Here is a 25,759-nt window from a genome sequence, read left to right on the forward strand (position 1 = left end):
GTAAAACTGGAATTTTGATGAACAGTTTTATAAAGATACCTGGAAAGCATGGGGAGTGGAGGTGCTGCGAGTCCGTAAGAACTTGGGTTGTTCAGGCTGGTCCAGTAGACTCTCCACGGAGGCTGAATTCCCTGCTTTAGAGGTCTCTTCTCTCCAGCTGGACTGCCTTGAGTGACAGCTGGGCTGAGTAGTGGTGAAATGGGTGTATTTACCAGAGTCAAGAATTTGACCCGCAGAGAGAGGCCTGTGGAGGTTCTTCGTGGAACCAGAAATATGTCTGGAGCTCCACTCCGAAGTTGAGTTTTTATGGATGGGTACTTGTGGAAATGGTCGCTGGGGCTCCGGTACCTTTTGACCAGTTTTACGTTCCATGTACGCTACCAAGGCTTTATGCTGAAGGTGCTTCAGACTTGATTTTGAGAAGTTGGAGGCGGACATAGCACGGCCCCGTGTTTCAAACATCTGCCGCCTGGCAGCCACTAGACCGTGATCACTGTCTGAAAGAAAAGCTTGAGCTTCGTTGTCAAGGGAGAGGCATGTCATATGAGCAGGTCCATCTGCCAGCTGGTGCAGCTTCTCCGGCTCGGAGCGAGACAGTTTTTTCTGATCTGCTGTCAAACGCCTTCTACACCCTACCCGAGGCACCTGTGGTTGAGCAATATTCTGTGGCTTCTCGATTTCCTTTGCAATTATCTTGTCAATCTCCTGACCAAGTTCTTTCATGTACTCCTCGTCTGCTTCTTGAGGACTGGGACTGTCCAAGTTGGGCTGTATGTCTAGCGATGGAGAACCAGCAGGTACAACAGAAAGATTCTTGTCGGTCGGTAGCTTGATCCCGTGTGGCCGAGAAAGTTGCAAATCTCTCCTTTTAAAAGAAGTCTCCTTCAAAACCTTGGATTGGGCATCTTTCAGTTTCTCCTTATAATACTTTTTGTAGGAGTCATCTAACGTACCACAAGGGTAGAAGAATTCATTTGGTTGATCTTTAGGGACTTCACTCCGCCGATATTCGCTGCTCGGAGAGGCTTGCCCATCATTTTCAGATTTCTGTTTATCTTTTACACAGTCTTGATTCTTGATCACCTTACCACAATCATTATTGTTTTTGAACTTGTCTGTATATGATGCCCTGTTCGCTCCTGTGAGGTGATACAAAAGTGGGGTAGTCTCCTTGCTGATCTTCTCACTTGGAATATTCAGTTGGGGCCATCTTGAATCTCTGATCATCTCTTCTTCTTTCTTGGCATGACTGGTATGGTCTTCCTTAATTAGAGCAGGGGTGATTACTGAACCAACTGAATTGTCCTCGGGACCACAGTAGAAGATAGGGTGGTTAGTGGAGTGATGCATGCCAGTTTCCCTACTCATGACCCTCTGGTCTTCTGCACTTTCAGAAGTCTCCTCGGACTTAATCGCCTTGTTATTAGCATGCTCGACAACTTCATTTTGAATGCTGAATTTGTGTTCCTCTTGAAAAAACAGCTTCCCACTCGGACCATCAGGGCAGCTCTGCCTTCTACGCTGAGCTTTATATGACCACTCACTAGAGGTTTCCACGCTTGCACTGTCCTCAACAACACCTTGCATGACACTGGGCTCAGAGGACTTGAAGACACCAGTTACAAAATAAAATTGTCCTTTGTGCTGAATACTCCCACTGATCATGTTCTGTGGCATACGGCAGGAGCTGACGAAACACTGATTCTCAGAAACGGGTCCACCATAAGCTGAATGCGACCTCTTTCGTTGATTTTCTGAATGGCCACTCCAAGGCTGCCTTAAGTGCTCTGGTTTACATGTTTGCAGGGGTGATCTATTTGAAATCTCTGAAGGCTTTGGTGGATCAAGCATCTTGTCCACTGGTTCTTGCTTGAGGTGATCTTTAAGCTGTGAAAATGAACGACCATGGACAGGTTCAGTCCGGACACCAGAGACCTCTGGATTAACTTTCTGCTGTGAAGTAGAAATATCAGCAAGCTGTCCTTCTGGACTCTGACGTGCCCTTGAGTTTTCAAGATTCCTGGTTGATACAAAACTGTTCAGACGGGTAGGAGGTGGTGGGGGTGGGGGTGGTAATGGATGCTTATGAACTGATGGCTTTTCAATGCTAGAAAAGTCAACGCTGCTCCTGCGATGCTGTTGTGCAACAGTTTCCATCGAACGGTAAATGTGGTCCATGCTCTTGGAATCTGAATCAAGACAGGTTGGGCTATATTTAGCTCTCACACATTTCAGATCGGTGTAGTGAATGCTTTGCGACTGGATCTCATCCAGTAAAAAAGGAGAAGGGTAATCGGGGACTGTGGAGCCACCAGAGAATGAGCTATAGGCTGAATCCCCTTTGCCGTGGTGGTGGGTATACTGATCAATACTGCTACTGGACTTGGCCGGAGAGAGTCGACTGACCGGGAGACTCAGAGGGTGTAGGTCAAGGTTACTCATCCTCTCGAAGTGGAAATTATAGGAATCCATGTGAGCTATGAAGTGGAACTATGGACCGAGGGGAAATATTTCCTCACTATAGTTACAAAACAGAAGCCACAGGAGTCTGGCATTACCTGTGAGAAAGAAAAAAAATAGTTAAAGTGGCATTTAGGACAGGACACAATACACAACTCTATTATTATGGCTCTGATTTTGGAATGTGATCAAACTTTCAGTTTTTGTATCAATACTTTTTGGACTTTTCCAGCACAGTTTAACAATGCTGTGATAATACAGATAGTAGTGGGCTAACCGTTGTCACAGTTGTGTTCTGTTAATTTGATATCATTGGACTTCTTCATGTCACGTGTCATTATCAGTTCATCTGTGTCACCTGTGTCTAGTTAATCACCATCATCATCATCATTTGTTTCACCTGTGTTCTGTCAATCAATGTTCATCTTTGTTTGTATTTAGTTCCCTTCTGTTCAGTCAGTCTTGGTCTGCTCTACGTTATATTAAGGGGGCTTTCACACTGGCAGTTTAGTTCGGAACGGGGCACTGTTCGCATGAAAAATCGCTAATGTGAACGCTGTCATGTGGACCGGGGTGCGCACTGGGTCCCGAACCCGAGACTACCTGGAGGAGGTGGTCTGAGGGGGCTTTTACACTGGGCTCGTTTGCTGCAGTCCGAACCCGGGCGCGATTGTTCCCGGCGCCCCCCGCAGCGTTGGTCTGGTTTCACACTCAACTTGATTCTATCGAACTCTGGTGCATTTGCGTGCATCTTACGTCATTGCAAACGTGCACGGCGCATGATAGAAAACACGACGTGGGTCAATATATTGTGTTTTTTTATTAATTTGGTGCTATTATTTATAGCTGAGTAAACAACGCAGGTTAACTGTGTGTGTGTTTCACCTAATCTGTCTTTCCGCTGCTTGCAAATGGACTCTTTTGAGGAGACAGTGGATTTCCATTAATTTGTTGCCCTGATTGCACGAAATATGCGTGAATACACTGCAGACTCACTCTTGCTCGTATCCAGGGTAAATCTTCATCCCTTACGTGTGTTTTATTTAACTAAATACATCATAATCGGCTAAAACGCATGCGCAGGATACTTTACTTCCTGAACAAGTGCGCATCCGAGTCCGTGTTGTTTTCACATACACGCGAATCGCAGCACGGTTCGGGAGCAACCGAACTCAGACCACCTCCTCCAGGCAGTCTCGAGTTCGATACCCCAGTGCGCACCTGGGTCCCATGACAGCGTTCACATTAGCGATTTTTCATGCGAACCATGCCCCCTTCCGAACTAAAATGCCAGTGTGAAAGTCCCCTGAGTTCGGGTGCTCCCGAACCGTGCTGATGTTCGCGTGTATGTGAAAGCAACACGGACTCGGGTGCGCACTTGTTCAGGAAGTAAAGTATCCTGCACATGCGTTTTAGCCGATTATGATGTATTTAGTTAAATAAAACACACGTAAGGGATGAAGATTTACCTTGGATACGAGCAAGAGTGAGTCTGCAGTGTATTCGCACATAGTGCTTGCAATCAGGGCAACAAATTAATGGAAATCCACTGTCTCCTCAAAAGAGTCTATTTGCAAGCAGCGGAAAGACAGCTTATGCGACACACACACACACACACACACACACACAGTTAACCTGCGTTGTTTACTCAACTATGCATAATAGCACCACATTAATAAAAAACACAATATATTGACCTGCGTCGTGTTTTCTATCATGCGCCGTGCACGTTTGCAATGACGTAAGATTAACGCAAACGCACCAGAGTTCGATAGAATCAAGTTGAGTGTGAAACCAGACCAACGCTGCGGGGGGCGCCGGGAACAATCGCGCCTGGGCTCGGACCGCACCAAACGAGCCCAGTGTAAAAGCCCCCTAAGTGTGTGTACCTTCTGCCCGTCTTCTATGTACCTGTTTGAATTATATCGTAAGTAAAAGTTTGCATTGGAACTTGACTCCTCTTCGTCTTCTGCCTGCACCACACTATGATGACCATGATCATTTTGATAACTATAATCATGAAATGAAATATTCAAACCGTTTCATCTCTATTTGGGATGCTTGTCAATTACAATTTCCTCCCCAGCAAGAATGTGTTTAATCACCATTCGAGTGTAGTGCTTGGTACAGTGCAGTACTCTAAAGATAACTACTAAGAAATCTGATTTCAGCCTTCATGCACAAAATTCTTTTAATGCCAAGGTATTTCCTTGAGCCCTATTTACCAGCTCACTGTCAGGATGAAGTTGTTCAAAGAAAGCTTGAAGGCTTGTAAGGAGGAAAATTTGATGTTTAAATTTTTTTTGTTTTTGCTAATGAGGAAAGAGATGAAGCTGGTTGGTATGTAAAGTATGTAAAAAAAAAAAGAAAAGAAAAAAGAATTAACTGCATAGTTTTAGACAGTCAAGTTCAGTAGTGTTTTAGCACTCGAGAACATTTTACGAAGGTCTTTTTCTCATTTTATTTCAAGACCGGTCAAGACCAGACTGCAGGTCTGTATGCAGATATACTACATATTGCAGTTTATCACTAAATTGTCATTGCATTGTCCGATTTGTTTCTTTACATCCTTAAAAGTGATTGGGTGTAATACCGCCGGCTTCGAATGCAACCAATAACTTATTTCTAACTTGATTTCAGACCCGACACAACGTAAAAAGAGAATTAGAAATTAGTTATTAAATGTGATTCCAGATCAGAAATTATGGAAGCTTGTTTCCGCCACAGAATAAAAAATAAACAGTTAATTGCAAATTTATCTCACAATTCTGACTTTTTCTTACCATTTCAAGTTTTCATCTCGCAATTATGAATTTCAATTCGGACTTCAACTCAGAATTGCGTGATGTAAAGCAATTGCGAGTTAAAGTCCAATTCTTAGGAAAAAAAAAGACTTTTTATATCGAGTTATATAGCGAGTTTATATCTCACAATTCTGACTTAATAACACGCAATTGCAAATTAATTTCACACAATTTTGACTTTATATCTCACAATTATGACTTTATTTCCTAGAATTGCGAGATGTAAAGTCAAAATTGCGTGAAATAAAGTTGCAATTGCGTGTCATAAAGTCAGTTAAGTCAATTGTGATATAAAAAGTTGCAATTATCTTTTAAAATGTTTTATTCCGTGGCAGAAACAAGTTTCCAGAAGAAATAGATTTTGTATCTTAATCAGAAATCACAGAGGGGTTGTCACCGAAATTAAGACAAATGCCCACCAAATTCAAGAAAAAAGTACTTGTATAAGATCTTATTTTTATAACATATGATATAATTAAGCAATATCACATGAGCAAAAGAGCAATTTTTAAAACAGTAATCTCAACATTATTTATGCAAATGTAATTGTACCAATTCAGATCCAACGTCTGTGCATCTGCAGAGCGAAGATGAATTTTGTTAGTGATTGGTAACTTACAGCTCTATATAGTGTCTGATTATTATAACTGGTGGTATTGATTAAATACAAGACATTTCTCAGGCAGTAAAAGTCTTGTTCTCAAAGCCTCGGTCTGGACTTGGTCAGGGTCTCTGTTTAGGTGTTTTGACTACAACACTGGTGCTTAGATATTTAAAAACATGTTTTTCCCCCTAAAGAAGAGTGATATATAATAATGAGCATGCATAGCGATCAATGATGACAGCCTTAATAAGAGTCCTGAAGGACGGCTGGATGGGGGACTGATGAAATGTCAGGAATGCAATTTTAACCGGCGTAAAACATTTCACCAGTGATCATGTGGGGACTCTTAAGGTGGATTATGTGCTTTTGAGACATTCAATGAATGCCAACTTTATAAAAGATCCTATCTTAAAATTATATATGTCAGTTTTCTTTTCATAAACTGTAAGGTTACATTTACACTACCGTTCAAAAGTTTGGGGTCGGTAAGATTTTTTATGTTTTTAAAATTAGTCTCTTTTGCTCACCAAGGCTGCATTTATTTGATTAAAAAAATAAAAAATTAACTGCATAGTTTTAGACAGTCAAGTCCAGTAGTGTTTTAGCACTCCAGAATATTTTACGAAGGTCTTTATTTCAAGACCGGTCAAGATCTGCAGGTCTGTATGTATGCAGATATACTACATATTGCAGTTTATCACTAAATTGTCAGTGCATTGTCCGATTTATTTCTTAACATCCTTAATGTGATTGGGTGTAAAACTGCCGGCTTCCAATGCAACCAATAACTTAGTTCTAACTTGATTTCAGACCCGACACAACAGTAAAAAGAAAATTAGAAATTAGAAATAGGCTAAGTTATTGATTGTGATGCCAGACAAGAAATTATGGACGCTTGTTTCTGCCACAGAATAAAAAATAAAAAAGTTAATTGCAATTTTTAACCTCACAATTCTGACTTTTTTTCTTACCATTTCGAGTTTACATCTCGCAATTCTGAATTTAACTTCAGACTTCAACTCAGAATTGCGTGATATAAAGCAATTGCGAGTTATAAAGTCCAATTCTAAGGAAAAACAGGAATGTTGTGAAAATTTATTACAATTTCAATTATATTCATCATAGAATCCTGAAAAAAAGGCACAACTGTTTTCAACATTGATAATAATGAATGTTTTTTGAGCATCACATCATCATATTATACTGATTTCTGAAGGATCATGTGACACTGAAGACTGGAGTAATGATGCTGAAAATACAGCTTTGATCACAGGAATAAATTACACTTTACTATATATTCAAACTGAAAACAGATCTTTTAAATTCTAATAACATTTTCTTTGTATCTTAAATCAAATAAATGCAGCGTCGGTGAGCACAAAATACTTCTTTAAAAAAAAAAACACACATTAACAATCCTACTGATCCAAAAATTTATTTGTATATACTGTAACTTAACTGAATGTTTATTGTCTGATAATAAAACATACTCCCAGTAAGCAATATTAAAAGTAAACTTTAGAAATGCTCTCATTTCAGATTTAAAGTGCTTAAAAACACTGCTTCTATGAGAACTCATGCCCTAATTACATATTGCTGTAAAAACATGAGGAAATGCTGCATTATGATCTGGGCACGAGTACAGAGAAACATTCGAGTGGAAGGAAGGGCAATGCGAGCTAGTGACGAAACCAGAAGAGGAAACAACAGGGGTTCAATGTGCAAGAACAGCTCTTTTATCCCCCATTCGGTTCAAATTCATGCATTTGAGAGTCAGTAAAGAACGCAATGCGGGATCGGTTGCATTAATGTATCTGTAAGTTAATAGATGTACGATACTAGTCAAAAGTTTTTAATCTGTATGATTTTTAAAGTTTCTTCTGCTCACCGAGACTGCATTTATGTGATACAAGTATTTTTAAATATTATGACAATTTAAAATGACTGTTTTCTATTTTAATATATCTTAAAATGTAATTTATTCCTGTGATCAAAGCTGAATTTTCAGCATCATTACTCCAGTCTTCAGTGTCACATGATCCTTCAGAAATCAGTATAATATGATGATTTGATGATCAAAAAACATTAATTATTATCATCAGTGCTGAAAACAGTTGTGTAAAAACAAAAAATCTGGATTTTTTGATTAATAGAGAGTTAAAAACAACAGCATTTATCTGAAATAGAATCTTTTGTAACATTATAAATGTCTTTACTGTCACTTTTGACCAATTGAATTCCTCCTTGATGAATAAAAGTGTTGATTTATTTTATTTATTTCCTCCAAAAAATAAAATAAAAATTCTTACTGAGCCCAAAGTCTAGTCTAATCATATTATACTGATTTCTGAAGGATCATGTGACACTGAAGACTGGAGTAATAATGCTGAAAATTCAGCTTCGATCACAGGAATAAATTACATTTTACAATATATTCAAACAGAAATCAGTTCTTTTAAATTGCAATAATATTTCAAAATATTACTGTTTTTTTTTGTATCTTTAATCAAATCAATTCAGCCTTGGTGAGCAGAAGAGACTTGTTTTTAAAACATTAAATATCTATACCGACCCCAAACTTTTGACTGGTAGTGTATGCTACTTTGTTATGCTAACTGCAGGAAGTAAGAAATGTTGCCTAGCTTCTCTTAGAAAGCCCAAGAGAGAGTCTTAAACTGTTAAACTGCAGTAAATCTCTCCTCACACAAACAAACGCTCACAGGATTGGCCTCAGTTTGTGACGTCGGCTCTGCTAGCGCACAATGGGTTCAGCGTAGGGAATATTTCACCGCTGATAATGGTGTGTGAGGAGAGGAAAAGAGGCATTGCATTCCTGGCCGGCTTCAGAATAAAGAGGGCTTCGCCGGGGCCTTTTATTAGAGAGAAAGAGAGACTTTTTTCAGCACAGATCCTCTCAGAGACGGGCTTCACCCTCTCCGCTTCACTACTGTAATCTAGTGCTGGGCGGTATGACCAAAAATACACATTTTTCAAGAATTATCCTGATTTCAGGGTATATGACCTTTATTTTTTCAAGCATGACTGGGTGTTATCCACATTTTCTGCTGGTTGAGAGAGGAGATACTGTACTTAAAATGGCTTATTTTTCTGTCATGAGTGATTAATGTAGAAAAATCCACACTGGTATTAAAGGGCCCCTATTATGCTATTTTAAAGTTTCCTAATGTTGTTTGTAATACAGGTTTGCACAAAATGATGCTGTTTCCAAAAAGGTCCAGCAGGAGGCGCATCACTCAGAAACAGCGGTTTCCTCGGTAACGGATGTACACCGATGTACACAAACCAGCGCATCGCTTATAAACGCTGCTTTATCAGGAAAGATAAAGAAAGATTAAATGAAAATAGCATCAAAACTTTCCTAAAGACCGTCCGTTCCCTTCAAAAATACATTAATATAAAAACACCCGCGCCGCGTTTTGACTTTGAAACGTGCAGTGCTCATGTTTATCCAACGATGTCAATGCCAACCACAAATACATTTTCCAAAAGACTGTGTTGATATTGTGAGCCAATTTATGGGAAACAATATAATTTGACAGCTATCAATTATAGTTTAACCAATCCATCTTCAGCGCTAGAGTAACACACACATCTGTGTATCAGCAGTGCAACAGAGAAAAGATCCTCTCGAACAGTGTCGCGTTCCCAACGTTGTTAAAGCGACATTGTTGTTATTGTGGTATATTAAAAATTCATATCATAACAAAAATAAATACGGTATCCGGTATACCGCCCAGCACTACTGTAATCTCATCATCATCATCCAGACAATTATTACATTCAAAATCATTTAGAACAAGTAGGACATAAACAGACGTTCAAAAGTTTTGGATTGGTAAGATTTTTAATATTTTTAGTCTGTAAAGAAAGACTTGCACGCCTGCGCACATATATATTCAAACGCGCATACCTATTGACTAAACACGTAATACGCATGTGCACGCCGTCAGCGTTTTCACAGGTATGCGTTTTTAAAGCTTGCGCAGAGATAACTTTTATTATATAAATATATATATATATATACATATATAATTTTCCAAGGCTTGCACCTTAGAACATATTTCAAGGTTTGCGTTCTCGAGCCACTAAACACTGTTGTTGTGCGTTAAAGGTTTTCTGTTAGAACTAGACATGTGCCGGTATTCGGTAATGCGATAAATCGCGGTAATGAATATGCACGATATTGTTATCGCGGGGACTTCGAAATACTGTGAAAAATAATAGATCCGAATTTAGATTTTTAGAACGCGCATCAGCTTATTTTCCATCAACCGCTTAAAAAAACAATGCGTATATGCTGCGCAAAACACATGTGCACTTTGATGTAAACAATCCCCACATCACATGTATCACTGTGTGAATGCAGTGCGCACTCTAGTCTAATGTAAACAATCCTCACATGGAAAAGAAGCACGGCGGAAGGAGGAACGCTGCCGACTATTTATCCCCCGCATGGCTGCCAACTCTCACGCATTCAGCAGCTTGAGACTCACGCAATTGACACTTTCACACGGTCTCGCGCCACACATCCATTTTCTCACGCAGAGAAAAATCGCGGAGCAAAGAGGACACTGACACCGACAGACTAGACAGAGCAGGTTACTTTTGATATGAAAAAAATATCAGCTCTCAGGTTTTATAACGAAATTCAGACAATAAATACTGTTTTGGTGCTTGTAAATGTGACGTGACAGATCGCGCGCCTCAGATCAAGTAAACCGATCATCTGTTACTTTTTATTAAAGATACAGTACAACCCACCGAAAGGTACGTACTTTCGATCAATCAGTGTTTTTCAACCACGGAAAGAGGTCAATAACACTGCAGGAGAACAATTATGTCACAGAACGTTACATTTACCTCAGGAAAGCCATTTAATGTTAGTTGACTATAAGAAAATAGCTATAGAGAGGAGTATTTTGCTAAATATGTGCACTATATTATTTTAATATATGTTTACTTGTCATTATATAATTGTTATTATAATGAAAATTACGGCATATTACATTTTTATATTTATATTATTATTATATTTATATTGTATGCATTATATTTAATTTCTCTCTGTATGTTTACAGCATTATGTGAGATATATTTTTTTCTTGAGAAACATTTAAATGCAGGCTATCTACTGTAGCCTACCTAATATTTATCCAAATGAGTCAATATTGAATCAAGATTGAAATTAAATCCAAGAATTTAATTGAAATCATGAAAATTGTGTTAAGCAATAATACAAACAGTAGCCTCAGTAACTGTACCATGTAAACATTATAACATGTTGTCACTAAAAAATAAAATTAATGTTTTGACAATCACAATTACACATTGTGATGCAAGTTTTTTTTAGATACCCCCAATCCGTCAGTTTCTCTTGTGCAATTAAAATATCGTGATAATACCGTATACCGTGATAAAAGCTCAATCAATTAATCGCAGCATGAAAATTTGATACCGGCACATGCCTAGTTAGAACGGTGTCGTGTTAGCGGCGCCAAAGCTAATAACTAATGATCTTCACAATGGAAGTGAATCAATCAAAACTAGCTTTAGCTGGACAATAACTGTATTCTACAGCTGCTGTAAAGCCTAAACAATCTCTGTTACTTTCATTTAATTTAATCACTGTAAAGCTGCTCTGAAACAATCTATATTTTAAAAAGCACTATATAAATTATTGTGACTTGACTCACCAATGGCTGCATTGTATTTGATTAAAAACACAGTAAAAATGTGTAGAGTTGGTGTAGAGTTACTTTCAAGCTATTTTAAGTAAAAAACGCTTAAATATGTAATTTTGGTGATCAAGGATGAGTTTTAAGGGATAAAATGAATGACTACAGGCCAGGGGGACTTTAAGATAATCTGTCCAACAAATACTTCATGCTGAGATTTACTGGTTCTACAAGATCAAACAGTTAAACAAACTAACACAGGCATTCAGATCCACGCCTATTGCCTAATCTAATGTATTTTTGTTAATTGTGAGGAAGCCCGTATTGTAATTGCTGAATCTGCCACTCCCACCTGACAGTTGAACTTCTGAATTCACAAAAGCTTTAGACAAACAAAGGTGAGCTATTCTCATCCATCTGTCATCTCAGAAACGGTTGATGAGATCTATAGATAAAACAAGGTAATAATACTGGTTACTAGCAATCACTGACGTGAGCAACTACTGACCAAAAAGCCTCTTTAAAAGAGAATCGCATCAAGTATTTTGGCATAATCTTACATAAACAGGATTTTTATCATAAGGAGCTCCTCATGATGTGCGTCAAGGTCAAGAAGTCTCTTAAAACATCTATTTTCCAAACATTATTGCTTATGTGAATAAATAAAAGGTACATTTCTAGTGTCAACATTTCTTTAAATGCAACAAGTAATTGTTTTTCGACCATTGAAAATGAGTAAAAGTCAACGATTTGCAAACAGAGCCACAGTAGCTATGCTTCAAAGTTGCAAATTTAATTTATGTGCAAAATTGGGATGTCGCATAAAACATTTGCGAATGAATCAGCGTTTCCATCCCATGTGTTCAAGAGAACAAAATCATGACTTTACGGGAAAGAAAATACTCAAAATATCAGTAATAAAAATGGAAGTTGGTCTTTTCCCCTTCGCTTCTGGAGGGAATTAAACCAAATCATTCTGATCACACACTTCGACTCGGCGTTTCAGAAACACCAAACCAACATTTGAGATGCTGCGATTCTATTGGTCCACTGGTTAGTCCAGTTATCCAATCACAGCCTCAGCTGAGGCAAGGTGTTTGTTGCCCATTGCGGGATTTATTCTGTAAATGTGTTTCCATTGCAGTTTATGCACGTTTTCTTATCGGATAAAAAATATGTCCGCCTTAATCGAGTGCACAAGTTTGATGCATTTTTAGAAATAAATCCAGGTTTTTTAATGCAATATCCCAAAATGCACATTAAAATAGGTATATGGAAACCTAGTGAGATGCCTATATCTCTGGAATTGAATCATAAATGGCCATTAAAATGAAGGTATAACAAAAAAATAAAAAGATTTTTCTCAAATGAAAAGATAAATAACCACTTTATTATATTATATTAATTCCCAAATAACCTGTATTCTTGTCAAATCATGCCAAAAAGTGAGTATTTAGAATACATGATACTACACTCAAAAAAAAATAAAAATAAGCTGAGTTGTTTCAACTCAAATTTGGGTAAAATATGGACAAACCCAAACGTTAGGTTAAAAATGTAATTTACAATTTCAACCCAACGGCTGGGTTTGTCCATATTTGACCCAAATTTGGGTTGAAACAGATCAGTGTTTTTTAGAGTGTATGTAGCCTTAGCAATAAAAAAATAATATGCATTCATGTAGAGTAAGTGCCATTTTGACCACAGAATAGATCATAATCTGAGATATGGTGGAAATGAGATGTTGCCTAAATGTGATTATGGGATTTTTGGAGATGTATGTGTGTAATCCCATGAGTAGGAGGAGGATTATGAGGAACTTTACAGCATGACCTCTCTTTCCATCGAGCCACGAGACCAAGACCAGAGTGATGTCATTGCAACATCTTAATCACCTTAATGGGTTGTTCACATCACTAATGTGAGGCGTTTCTAACTAAATAAATAAATATCTAATATTACATGTGATCAGGACACATTGCCATTCAAAAGCTTGGGATCGGTGTGTTTTTTTAATGTTTTTGAAAGAAGTCTCTTATGCTCACCAAGACTGCATTTATTTGATTAAAAATACAAAAATAAACAGTAATGTTGTGAAATATTATTACAATTTAAAATAACTGTTTTTAATCTAAATATATTGTAAAATGTAATGTATTCCTGAGATCAAAGCTGTATTTTCAGCATCATTACTCCAGTCTTCAGTGTCACATGATCCTTCAGAAATCATTCTGATATGAGAATTTGATGCTCAAGAAACGTATCATTATTATCAATGTTGAAAAGTTGTGTACAATTTTTGTTTCTTTAACGAATATAAAGCTAAAAAGAAACACATTTATTTGAAATAGAATCTTTTGTAACATTATAAATGTCTTTACTGTCACTTTTTTGATCAATTTAATGTATCCTTGCTGAATAAAAGTATTAATTTCTTTCATTTCTTAAAAAAAAAAAGAATAGCCTAAATTACTTAGCCCAAACTTTTGAACGGTAATGTTTAATGTTACAAAAACTTTCCATTTCAGATAAATGCTGTTCTTCTGAACTTTCTATTCATCAAAAAATCCTGAAAAGAAATTGTCCACAACTGTCTTCAACATTGATAATAATAATAAACGTTTCTTGAGCATCAAATCAACATATTAGAATGATTTCTGAAGGATCAAGATGAAAAATTATGCTGAAAATTCAGCTTTAATCACAGGAATAAATTAACTTTTGAAATATATTAAAACAGAAAACAGTTATTTTAAATTGTAATAATATTTCACAATATTACTGTTTTTGTTGTTTTTTAATCAAATAAATGCAGCCTTGGCGAGCAAAAGAGACTTATTTTAAAAACATTAAAAATCTTACCGACCCCAAACTTTTAAACGACAGTGTATATTTGGGTTTCGTCATTATGCTGTCAGTTATCTGAAGTCAACATGGAATCAAAATTGAATATCAAAATAACTTAATTATTATGAGGTGTAGAGTATGAACTCCTAAGGAGAATGTTTAAGATAAGAGAAGTTTAAACCATTTAAGACTACTTTTCTCTTTCTAAAGTCTATCAGAGCTCTCTGAATTAACCTTCCTTTACAGGGTTGTAATGTTGTGATTTTTAATTTTATAAGGTTTATAAATCTGTGCCACAATGGCATTTTCGCCCCAGTCTCGTTGGGATTGTAGTCTGGGATTATGTTTAGTGGTTCTGACTTTTAATGCAGTTAAAAAAAAAGAAAATGAAAAGGTATATTAAAGAGGATCAATGCATTATGAAAATATTTACAGTAGTGTTTGTTAAAAGCAATTTAGCAATGCAAAATATTGCTGAGTCAATGGCAATGCTTCACAAAGTAATTTGATGAAGTAATACCCTTTAGAAACGTGTCTAACCAAACAAGAAATGCAGATTTCAATCCAACAAATGCTTGTGCACTTGAAGAATAAGTGATTGTGTAGTCACGAGTGAAAATCCAGGGGCCTAATTTATGAAGACTAACTGCTCTACAAGGTAAATACAGCAATTTACCAACACTAAACTGGACAGATTTCACTTTTATTCTTTTTGTGAATCTGAGCTTATCAGTCAGTGAACAGATTACTCAAGATACACATTTTCAGTCATTTTAACAACAACAACAACAACAAAATTCATAATTGTGATAACATTAATTATGTATGTTTATAAAAATGCTCCTCCAACTTTATTCATCGCAAGTAATTCTAAAATCAAAAGCGCATGAACGAATGCAAATACAGCAAGACAGAATACAACACAAAGTGCATGTGCAAAATGATGTGCAGTTGGCAACTCGTATACTCTCTGAGTAAAATATGTCAACACTGTGTTTTATTAAATGTCCCGGCTATAGAATTCGCCATATTTTGGGATAATTTATGTAGAATTAAATTAAAAATTAGGGATGCACCGATATGGAAAATTTGGCCGATACCAATAAACGATAATTATTTATATTTGAAAGCCGATAACCGATATATTGGCCGATAAATCTAAATCCAAACTTGTATATAATTTTTGAGAGCCTGATTACAAAAACAAAAGTCTCACCATTAAAATCCATGACCCAAACTCACAATTATAATGTTCTCACTTCTTATTTATATTTTTATGTAGCTTATATGACAGACTTGTGCTGCACATGTTGCACTGAACTGTATTTTGTTTTTTTCAAGTGATTCCTGAAACCATCATGTTGAACAGTGCGCATCTGAAGTGTCTCAGAAGGAAATAATACATTATTTATCAGCTTAAATATATCGTGCTAATTTTCTTATCGGGCCGATAATGATAACATTAAAATTGAACAAATATCAGCGGATACCGATACGGTGGCGGACAAATCGTGCATCCATATTTAAAACTATTCAAACACATAGATGCTCCATAGACTTAAATTAGAAAAGGCTTGTCGAATGGCAAACATTGCTAAGGAATGGAAGGATTTTATGGTGTGGCTAAGTGAAGGTTATAAAAAATTTGCTTGACTAACAGTTATATTTTTTGTATTAATGGCTTGGGTCACACCTTATTAGGTGAATAACCTAAGCATTAGTGGATTAGTTACATGCAGTTACTATAGTAATAACTATAAATTATGCATCATTTCATGTAACTAACCCTAAAACAAACCAAAACCTAATCCTAACCCTATATTAAGTACATGTAGTTAGTTAATATTACTCAGTACTCAAATATATAATTACAGTGTAACAATACCTTAAAATAAAATGTAACCTAAAAGGCTTATGTACATTCATGATGTTGCACTGTAATTACATTTAAAATACATTTCAATGGTAGTTAAACTATTAACTTTACCCCCAACCCCGTAACCCAACCCTTACCCCAAAAACCTAACTCTTACCCCCATAACCCCCCAAAAACCTAACTCTTACCCCTATAACCCCCCCACAAACCTAACTCTAACCCATATTAATTCTCCAAAACCTAGCTATAACCCCTATAAACCCCCCCAAAACCTAGCTCTAACCCCTATAAACCCCCCAAAACCTAACTCTAACCCCTATAACCCACCCAAAACCTAACTCTAACCCATATAACCCCCCCTAAAACCTAGCTCTAACCCCTATAACCCCCCCCAAAACCTAACTCTAACCCCTATAACCCCCCCAAAAACCTAACTCTAACCCATATTAATTCTCCAAAACCTAGCTATAACCCCTATAAACCCCCCCAAAACCTAGCTCTAACCCCTATAAACCCCCCAAAACCTAACTCTAACCCCTATAAACCCCCCAAAACCTAACTCTAACCCATATAAACCCCCTAAAACCTAACTCTAACCCCTATAAACCCCCCCAAAACCTAGCTCTAACCCCAACAAACCCCGCAAAACCTAACTCTAACCCATATAAACCCCCTAAAACCTAACTCTAACCCCTACAAACCCTCCAAAACCTAACTCTAACCCCTATAAACCCCCCAAAACCTAACTCTAACCCCTACAAACCCTCCAAAACCTAACTCTAACCCCTATAAACCCCCCAAAACCTAACCCTAACCCATTTAAACCCCCCAAAACCTAGCTATAACCCCTATAAACCCCCCAAAATCTAGCTCTAACCCATATAAACCCCCCAAAACCTAACTCTTACCCCTATAACCCCCCCAAAAACCTAACTCTAACCCATATAAATTCCCCAAAACCTAGCTATAACCCCTATAAACCCCCCCAAAACCTAGCTCTAACCCCTATAAACCCCCCAAAACCAAGCTTTAACCCCTATAAACCCCCCAAAACCTAACTCTAACCCATATAAACCCCCTAAAACCTAACTCTAACCCCTACAAACCCTTACCCCCAAAAACCTAACTCTAACCCCTATAAACCCCCTAAAACCTAACTCTAACCCCTATAAACCCCCCCAAAACCTAGCTCTAACCCCAACAAACCCCCCAAAACCTAACTCTAACCCATATAAACCCCCTAAAACCTAACTCTAACCCCTATAAACCCCCTAAAACCTAACTCTAACCCCTACAAACCCCCCCAAAACCTAACTCTAACCCATATAAACCCCCTAAAACCTAACTCTAACCCATATAAACCCCCTAAAACCTAACTCTAACCCCTATAAACCCCCCAAAACCTAGCTCTAACCCCTATAAACCCCCCAAAACCTAGCTCTAACCCCTATAAACCCCCCAAAACCTAACTCTAACTAGGGCTGCACGATATTGGGAAAAAATTACATTGCGATATTTTATTTTTCTGCGATATATATTGCGATATGAAAACAATTTCACCCAATGACTTAAATAGCTTTCTTTGGAAAGAATGAATCATCTGAATGACTGGGGTGATTTTGTAAAGGAGTAAATCTGCATAGATTCTATTAACTAATGTAGTTAACTAGAGTTTAATAAATGGAACCTTATTGTAAAGTGTTTCCGATTTGTTATATCTCGTGAGTTCAGTGTAGGGTTGTAACGGTATACCGGTATGACGGTTTATCACGATATTGACATCTATGATTATCATATCGTGAACATTTGCTTATCCAAGGTTTTGGAAAAAAAATTAAACCAGATCTCACCTGCGCATATGCAACTTCTTTCCACTTGAGCTTAGACTCCACCCATACATGTACAGCGGAGAAAATGTCTGAGACAGAGGTTGCGAATTCTAATCTTTCCCCCGCAGAAAAAAAGTTGAAATCTGCAGTGTGAACGAATGCTAGGTTTTCCTTGAAGGTGGATATCCAGTTGTGTCCAGAAATGTGGAGGAAGATTGGCTGCAAAAGGAGGATACGTCGACCATGTTCTCCCATATTTGCGAACACCATCTCTCTCTGCAGATAAAGTTCCATTTATTACTTAAGGCCGTATTATTTCCATTTTGACGCAGATGTCACGAAAAATGCGCGATTTGATAGATGGATGAATAAATCTAAAATATAGCTGTGCAATAAATCAAATCGCTATATGAGTGTGTGTCAAAAAACTGCTATACTGTAAATCTATATTCTGTAGTATGTGTGACGCTCATGGTGTTTAAAGCGTCTGCCGTCTCACTCACTATATAAGGACGTGAACACATGAACATATCCAGAGCTGCTCTGAAATAAATGAGCATTTCATAATTTTATTTAAAAGAATCATAGTCAAATACACTCTTGACTGAAACGCATAGGAGTTTAGTACAACCTGTCAAAATAAAAGTTCATAGACTCATTAAAAAATTTCATTAAAAAAAGTTTGTTTTAATAAACCATTTTCAACCAAAAAACCCTATCAGTTTTCATTCATTTTAGGGTCATTGTAGCTGATGATTATAATAATCATGATTCTTTAATACCGTATACCGTGAAACCATGATATTTTCTGAGACGATTATCATACCGTGAAAATCTCATACCGTTACAACCCTAGTTCAGTGTTGGACAGATAAGTTGTTTTAACCATTCATTAAAGTGAATCGGTTCAAATGAATCATTAGTTCGCGAATTGGAGGTGTCATTAACGGACCACGGCACACGTTGTGTGATTATCCCGGCAGTTAGGACATCGCACAAGATTGGTCTCAACACAGAAAACATTTCATCACTGGATAGATTTTTTTTGTTTTGTTTATTGAAAGTGTGTTTTATCTGAATGTGTGGAACGCTTTTCAGAGAATATTTTTTTTTAGCACAATTCACAACCAGCGGTAGTTCAGGAAAAAAATATATCCGAATGCTTCACCTGAAACTTCGGTCTTCCGACCTTTTACCATTGTGTATTCTCAAAGATATTCAGTCAACTCAATTCATTAATATGCGCGAGGGAGGGTGAGAGAGCAAGACAGTTTGAAAACGGTGAGAGTGCGCGCGCGACCGGGGCTCTCTCTCTCTGCTCGTTCTCTCAGTTTTGCGCAGCAGTCAGTCATCTATCACTCACCGGTCAAATAAGGCTTTGGCGGGACAAAAATACGCTTTGGCGGTCGCCAAAAATTGTTCAATGGAGGAAGGGCATTCTGACTTTATTTTGAATTCTCGTGTTCGTTCAAGCTCAGAAATAAGAGAAAGACCACTGATCTGCCCGGCTCACAGAAAACAACGCGCAAGTTCCAGTCTTCTTACGCTTGATGTTTAAACTGACAGGACTTAAAAACACATGCAAATGATAAACTTTCACTATATGATGGTTAAACTTTGCAATTAATCCGGAGCTGCTGGCCCGTACAGATCATGAATCACGGATCAACTACTGTACGACTTAGGCCTACATCGCAACATCCTGCGATGTGACTATCGTGGATGCGCACATCGCGATATCGATGCTAAAACGACACATCGTGCAGCCCTAACTCTAACCCATATAAACCCCCTAAAACCTAACTCTAACCCCTATAAACCCTCCAAAACCTAGCTATAACCCCTATAAACCCTCAAAAACCTAACTCTAACCCCTATAAACCCTCAAAAACCTAACTCTAACCCCTATAAACCCTCCAAAACCTAACTCTAACCCCTATAAACCCTCCAAAACCTAACTCTAACCCCTATAAATACCTCCAAAACCTAACTCTAACCCCTATAAACCCCCCAAAACCTAACTCTAACCCCTATAAACCCCCAAAACCTAGCTATAACCCCTATAAACCCTCCAAAACCAAGCTATAACCCCTATAAACCCTCCAAAACCTAACTCTAACCCCTATAAACCCTCCAAAACCTAACTCTAACCCCTATAAACCCCCCAAAACCTAACTCTAACCCCTATAAGCCCTCCAAAACCAAGCTATAACCCCTATAAACCCTCCAAACCTAACCCTAACCCCTATAAACCCTCCAAAACCAAGCTATAACCCCTATAAACCCCCAAAAACCGAACTCTAACCCCTATAAACCCAAACCAAACCTCAAACTCAGAGAATTTTACAGAACAATATGTAAACACAGTAAATCCATATTGTTAGAAGGCCTCAGGACTGACTGAAATAAACAAACCCATTAATTAGTAGGGAGTATCCAGATCATTTTGTCCATTTATAGTGTATAAGAACAGTTTTGTATCAGTTTCTGCCTTTATGAATCCGATTTGTCCCTTTCTTTTCTTTTTGCGTAGGTTGAAATGTCAATGTGATTGTATACAAATCCTAAAAGTCATTCGTCTGGAAAAAATAATGAGGTCAAGGCAAGCAAACAGAACCGAGTAAAGCTAAGTCAAGTCCAAGTGAATGAAAGAGAAGTATATATTGGAGGACAAGAAACAAAGTCTATAAGCATTCAAATGCATTTTTAAAAAAAATCTGATTAGAAACTAAAAAATGAACACAATGTTTAGTTCTCCAGAAAGGTGGAGTTGAAATTTTACAGATGCAACAGAGAACCACGAGAACGCAACTGAACTTTAACCAGTGCAATGTTTGTGCCAAATTACAACATTCTTAACACAGCCTCTCTTAGGTAACAGGACAAGGTGAATGAACAAGAGTAACAAAAGACGACAAGGAAATACCCCACTTTTGAGATCTGACATTCTTCATGTTTTATTCTGGCCATCCTTCATAGAAGGAAAAGCAACAGAACAAAAAGTAGTGGTGACCTTTGGAAATAATAGTAGCTATGAATACTTATACTGGACTTTCATTACCTAAAAACGCACAATTAGAAGCCATGCGAATACAAAACCAGGGAAATAGAGTAGGTAAAGGAAGGTACGGTCCTTTGGGGAAAGACACAAAAGGTGTCAGGATAAGAAAAGGGTTATAAACCTTGACGCAATCTTTTCTCCAGTGATCGAACTCAATGACGTCAAAAAGTGTCTTTTCTTCCTGTTCTAGAAAGAACAAAACAGGCCTTATTATAGTCACATCAAAAAGGATGACACTTGGTTTTCTTTTTCCAGTTTCCTACATGCGGTCACAGTTGAAAACCATTTAATTTAGATGGGATGCACCCAGAATGTTCCTGTAGCTCATGGCTTAATTTCCCAGGTGTTGAATTTTATATTAATTACAATACAATACAATACAATACAATGTTTATTTATAAAGCACAATTTAAAAACAACCAAAGTTGACCAAAGTGCTGTACAAGTACAAAAGAAAATCAATAGCAAAAAACACAAAACAACACGAATTACAAACATTAAAACACAAGCTGTAAAATAGGTGTAACGCATGAAACTAAAATCATAAAAAAGCAAGTCAAGATACGCCAAAGAATTAAATTAAAACGCCAAAGAAAATAAATGAGTCTTAAGAGTAGACTTAAAAAAATAGATAAGGTTGAATATTGAAGTTACATGGTTCCATTTTAATGGACTACTACACTAGCCTATATCACTTGGCGGAGAATTGCTTATTCTGATCATTAATAATAATAAACCTCATTATTTATATAGTACTGGTGTGTTTTATAGTGAAGTTACGGGAATTTTATCATTTCAGCATTAACACCGTACAAAAAGTAGACTTAAGATTTTTCTAGTCAACTAGTAGCCATTCATTTAAGCCATTAGTCGACTAATCGCACGTTTATATTAATTTAATTACTTAGATATATACTGGGGGGAATGCTAAACCATAATGAGCCTTGAATATATATATATAGGCATAATATATAGCCTATTCCACGCTCAAGTGAACACGTAAAGATTGCTGCAAATCACAGTCAAAAGTAATGATTATTAATGTGTCAGAAAAAAAAGCAAGGAGCCATTTTAATTGTGTTAATAAACTAGTGTTTTCTGAGTCAGTGTCGACCGCATCTATAGAGAGATATGCATCTTGCATAAGGATTACATAAGCAGAAAGTTTTTGTTTTCATTTGACATTTAAAGCTTTCTATAGATATATTTCTCATGTCTGTGAGGCAAGTAGTCTGTACGCTAGTGCTGTCGAATAAAAATTAGAATTTCGAATATTCGTCGAATTAAAGTGGTGGTTGATTATGATTTCACTTTTCCACCTTTAGTTAGTGTGTAATGTTGCTTTTTGAGCATAAACAACGTCTGCAAAGTTACAACGCTCAAATTTCAAAGCAAAGGGAGATATTTGCTTTTAAACAAATCGTTTTTTATGGACTACATTTTAAGGACATAGCCTAATTTTTAAGGCCAGACAAGTAATCTGTTGAGGTCAATTTGTAAAGAAAGACTACACGCCTGCGCACAAATATATTCAAACGCGCATACCTAATACGCATGTGCACGCTGTCAGCGTTTTCACAGGTTTGCGTTTTTAAAGCTTGCGCAGAGATTAAAAAAAAGTTAAATAAATAGGCCTAATGATCTATTGGGCTCTGAAAAGGCTCTAAGGAAATCAGATTCAAGAAAAAGTTTTATATATTGAGCTGATTTTTGAACACATTGTTTTCATCCGTCATGCGTCTCCCAGCTATGAGGCACATGTTTCTTCCTGAGTTTGTGTTTGAAACGACTTTTTAAAAGTCTGTAAGTGTGTCGTAGAGTGTTTGCATAGCAGCTAGTCACTCTTATTGAGTCCTTATCAGAGGCAAGGTGATTACATGGGATGGGAATGTGCAAGATAAGCTCAAGCACATACAGTACGGTGTTGTATGTCATGTGTTTCACAGCATCGATTGCTAACAGTCTGACAAAGATGCTCGTGACTCATGGCTTTCTCTGATGATTCAGCTTCAGTGCAAAAAAAGACTTTCTTACTTGGTGTTTTTGTCTTGTTTCCGGCCCAAATATCTAAAAATTATTAAATCAAGATGCATTTACTAGATGAGTAAAAAAACTAGATGAGTTTTTATCCTAAAACAAGCAATAATTTCTGCCAATGGGGTTAGAAAAATAATCTTGTTTTTTGCATTTGAATTAAGATTATTTTTCTAACCCCATTGGCAGAAATTTTAGCTTGTTTTAGGAAAAAAACTCACTTCATTTTGATGTTTTCCCTCAGAAAAAAAGATATTTTATTTAATGGCATTTTATTAATCGATTAAATGCATCTTGATTTAAGAGTTTTTAGATATTTAGACTGGAAAGAAGACACACATATTGAGTAAAAAAAGGGTAATTTGCAGTGTAGTTGCTGTATTTGCCTACATCAGGACTCGTATAATAATGCAAGGTGGATTGCACTCGCTTGACTGCACAGAAATGTTGTTAATAAGGACAAAGTTTCAGTTTTATTCTCCCTTACATAATATGTAAGCCTCATAAAGAAACTCTACCAGAAAATACTGCAAGTCACCCAATGGCAATGCCAAATGCTGTATAGGCATTCTCAAATATTTTACAAAACTAGGCTTGTTTCAAGATCGCTAAAAGACAAAAATCTGCACTTTTCTACTTATGCAACTACATTGGAAAAAAAGAGAGCTGAAAAACAGAGGTAATTCTACCTGGACAGTGGAAATTGCTGAAATTCTCACATTACGTTTGCTGAGAGCCCACACCAGGTAGAGGTGGTGTCAGGTGACTGCCAGCTGTCAATCAAACTCAGTCACACGCAACTCCACTGTAACAGAGCTGAAGATTTCACATAGAACTACATATTTGAGATATAGCTAAAAATATAATTAAATATCATGGTAACACTTTACAATAATGTTAAACATTAGTTAACATGAACTAAGAATTCTTCAGCATTTTATTAATCTTAGATAATATTAATTCAACATTTACTAATACATTTTTAAAATAAAAGATTGTATTTGTTAACATTAGTTAATGCACTGTCAGCTAACATGAACAAACAATGGACAGCTGGATTTTTATTAACTAACATTAACAAAAATTAATTCATATTGTAACAAATGTTTGGCTCATTGTTAGTTCATGTTGGTTAATATGTTAACTAATGAACCTTATTGTAAAGTGTTACCAATATCACGTCACAATTTTTACACGATCCACGATCTTATCATGATTATTTTTCATGATAGTCTCATGACTGTTTTGTAAATTGCAGTAAAGCCAAACTAAAGCTGGCAAATAAATGACAGACCATTTTATAATCACTTGATTAGTATTTTATCTTTGTCAATAAAAATAAGAACAAAGATGCAAATCACAAATAAGACAAATAAAATAAAAAGTGCTTTTATTTGTTTTCATCTAGGTCTATTTAACACTAGCATTCAAGCAAGAAATTGGGTTACACTTTATTTTAAGGTGAAGTAATTATATTGTACTTGTTCACATAAGTATATAGATTAACTATGTACTTACTAGAGTTACAGTTAGGGTTTGGTTTAGGGTTAGTTACTTGTAATTATGCATAATTTACTGTTATTATTACTATAGTAAGTACATTTAGTAACTTAGTCGCCTTAAAATAAAGTGTTACCAGAAATAAACATAGACTTCACTGTATGAATTAAATATTGATGCTCCAAAAGTTATTCAGTCGAGAGGAGTGAGTGATTTTCTCTTTGTCTTTGGTTTGATTAACATTAATGACATACAGCAGCAGGTTTATTAGGGCGCTGTCACTTTAAGAGCAAATCCACGGATCCGTGTTCAACCCTTTTGCTCATTTGAAGGCTTTCGATTATTAGGTTCATTAATAAGACCAGCCCTAAAACGCACAAACAAAAATCATTTGCCATTAACAAACAATGTCACTCGGCTGCTGTCAAGTAGAGGATGATTCTCACAAAACCTGCCCAGAATGTTGGGTCATATTTTACCTGAAAATCAAAAGAAAGAAAAGCTTATTTTACGCCTTTTTTTTTTTTTGTTGCATTGTGACATTTAAATTACAATTATGAATATTAAAAAACCTCATTAAATGAATTATTTGGTTTATGTTGTGCTGATTTTAATTCACACAGGGCGCATTTTTAAATTACTTTTTGAAAAAAGCGTATTGCTCCTAAAATAGGCTTCATTTGCATTTAGCAAAAAATAAATTCTTGCTTTTGATTTTGGGTTGAAATATAGTTTCTGGACATTTCTTTGAGAGGAGATAAACCCGAGTGTGTTTTCTCTTTACTCTTGCCAAGTCTTTATCAGGTAGTCAGCTGAAGACATAAGCTTAATGACCGACTGTTCAAACATTCCTTTCTGGATTCCTCCTCAATGACCTTGAGATCGTTGACAATCCTTCAACAAAGCAAAGGTGAGGTAGTGAAGTAATGTACAGCGCGGACATTACGAGACCATGAAAACAGACAGCATACACTCACATTTGCATCTGTTCCTCTCAAATTTGACTTGCAAAATAAAAACGGCTTGATCAACTGAGAGATCACGCATA

The 25,759-nt window shown here is 36.8% G+C and overlaps 1 protein-coding gene across 1 annotated transcript in view; it reads right to left on the reverse strand.

The window, feature by feature from the left end:
* The window catches only part of shroom1 (shroom family member 1), a 73,721-nt gene that overhangs the window by 19,130 nt on the left and 28,832 nt on the right, over positions 1 to 25,759 (reverse strand). Inside the window, exon 2 of the mRNA XM_077224761.1 lies at positions 40 to 2,558. Coding sequence (XP_077080876.1) covers positions 40 to 2,472 — 2,433 coding nt within the window. The 5' untranslated portion in view covers positions 2,473 to 2,558. The remainder of the gene's footprint in view (positions 1 to 39; positions 2,559 to 25,759) is intronic.

This window comes from Siphateles boraxobius, unplaced genomic scaffold (assembly GCF_051911475.1).
Source record: "Siphateles boraxobius isolate OS27281-9 unplaced genomic scaffold, OSU_SipBor_1 92, whole genome shotgun sequence".
NCBI lineage: Eukaryota > Metazoa > Chordata > Actinopteri > Cypriniformes > Leuciscidae > Siphateles > Siphateles boraxobius.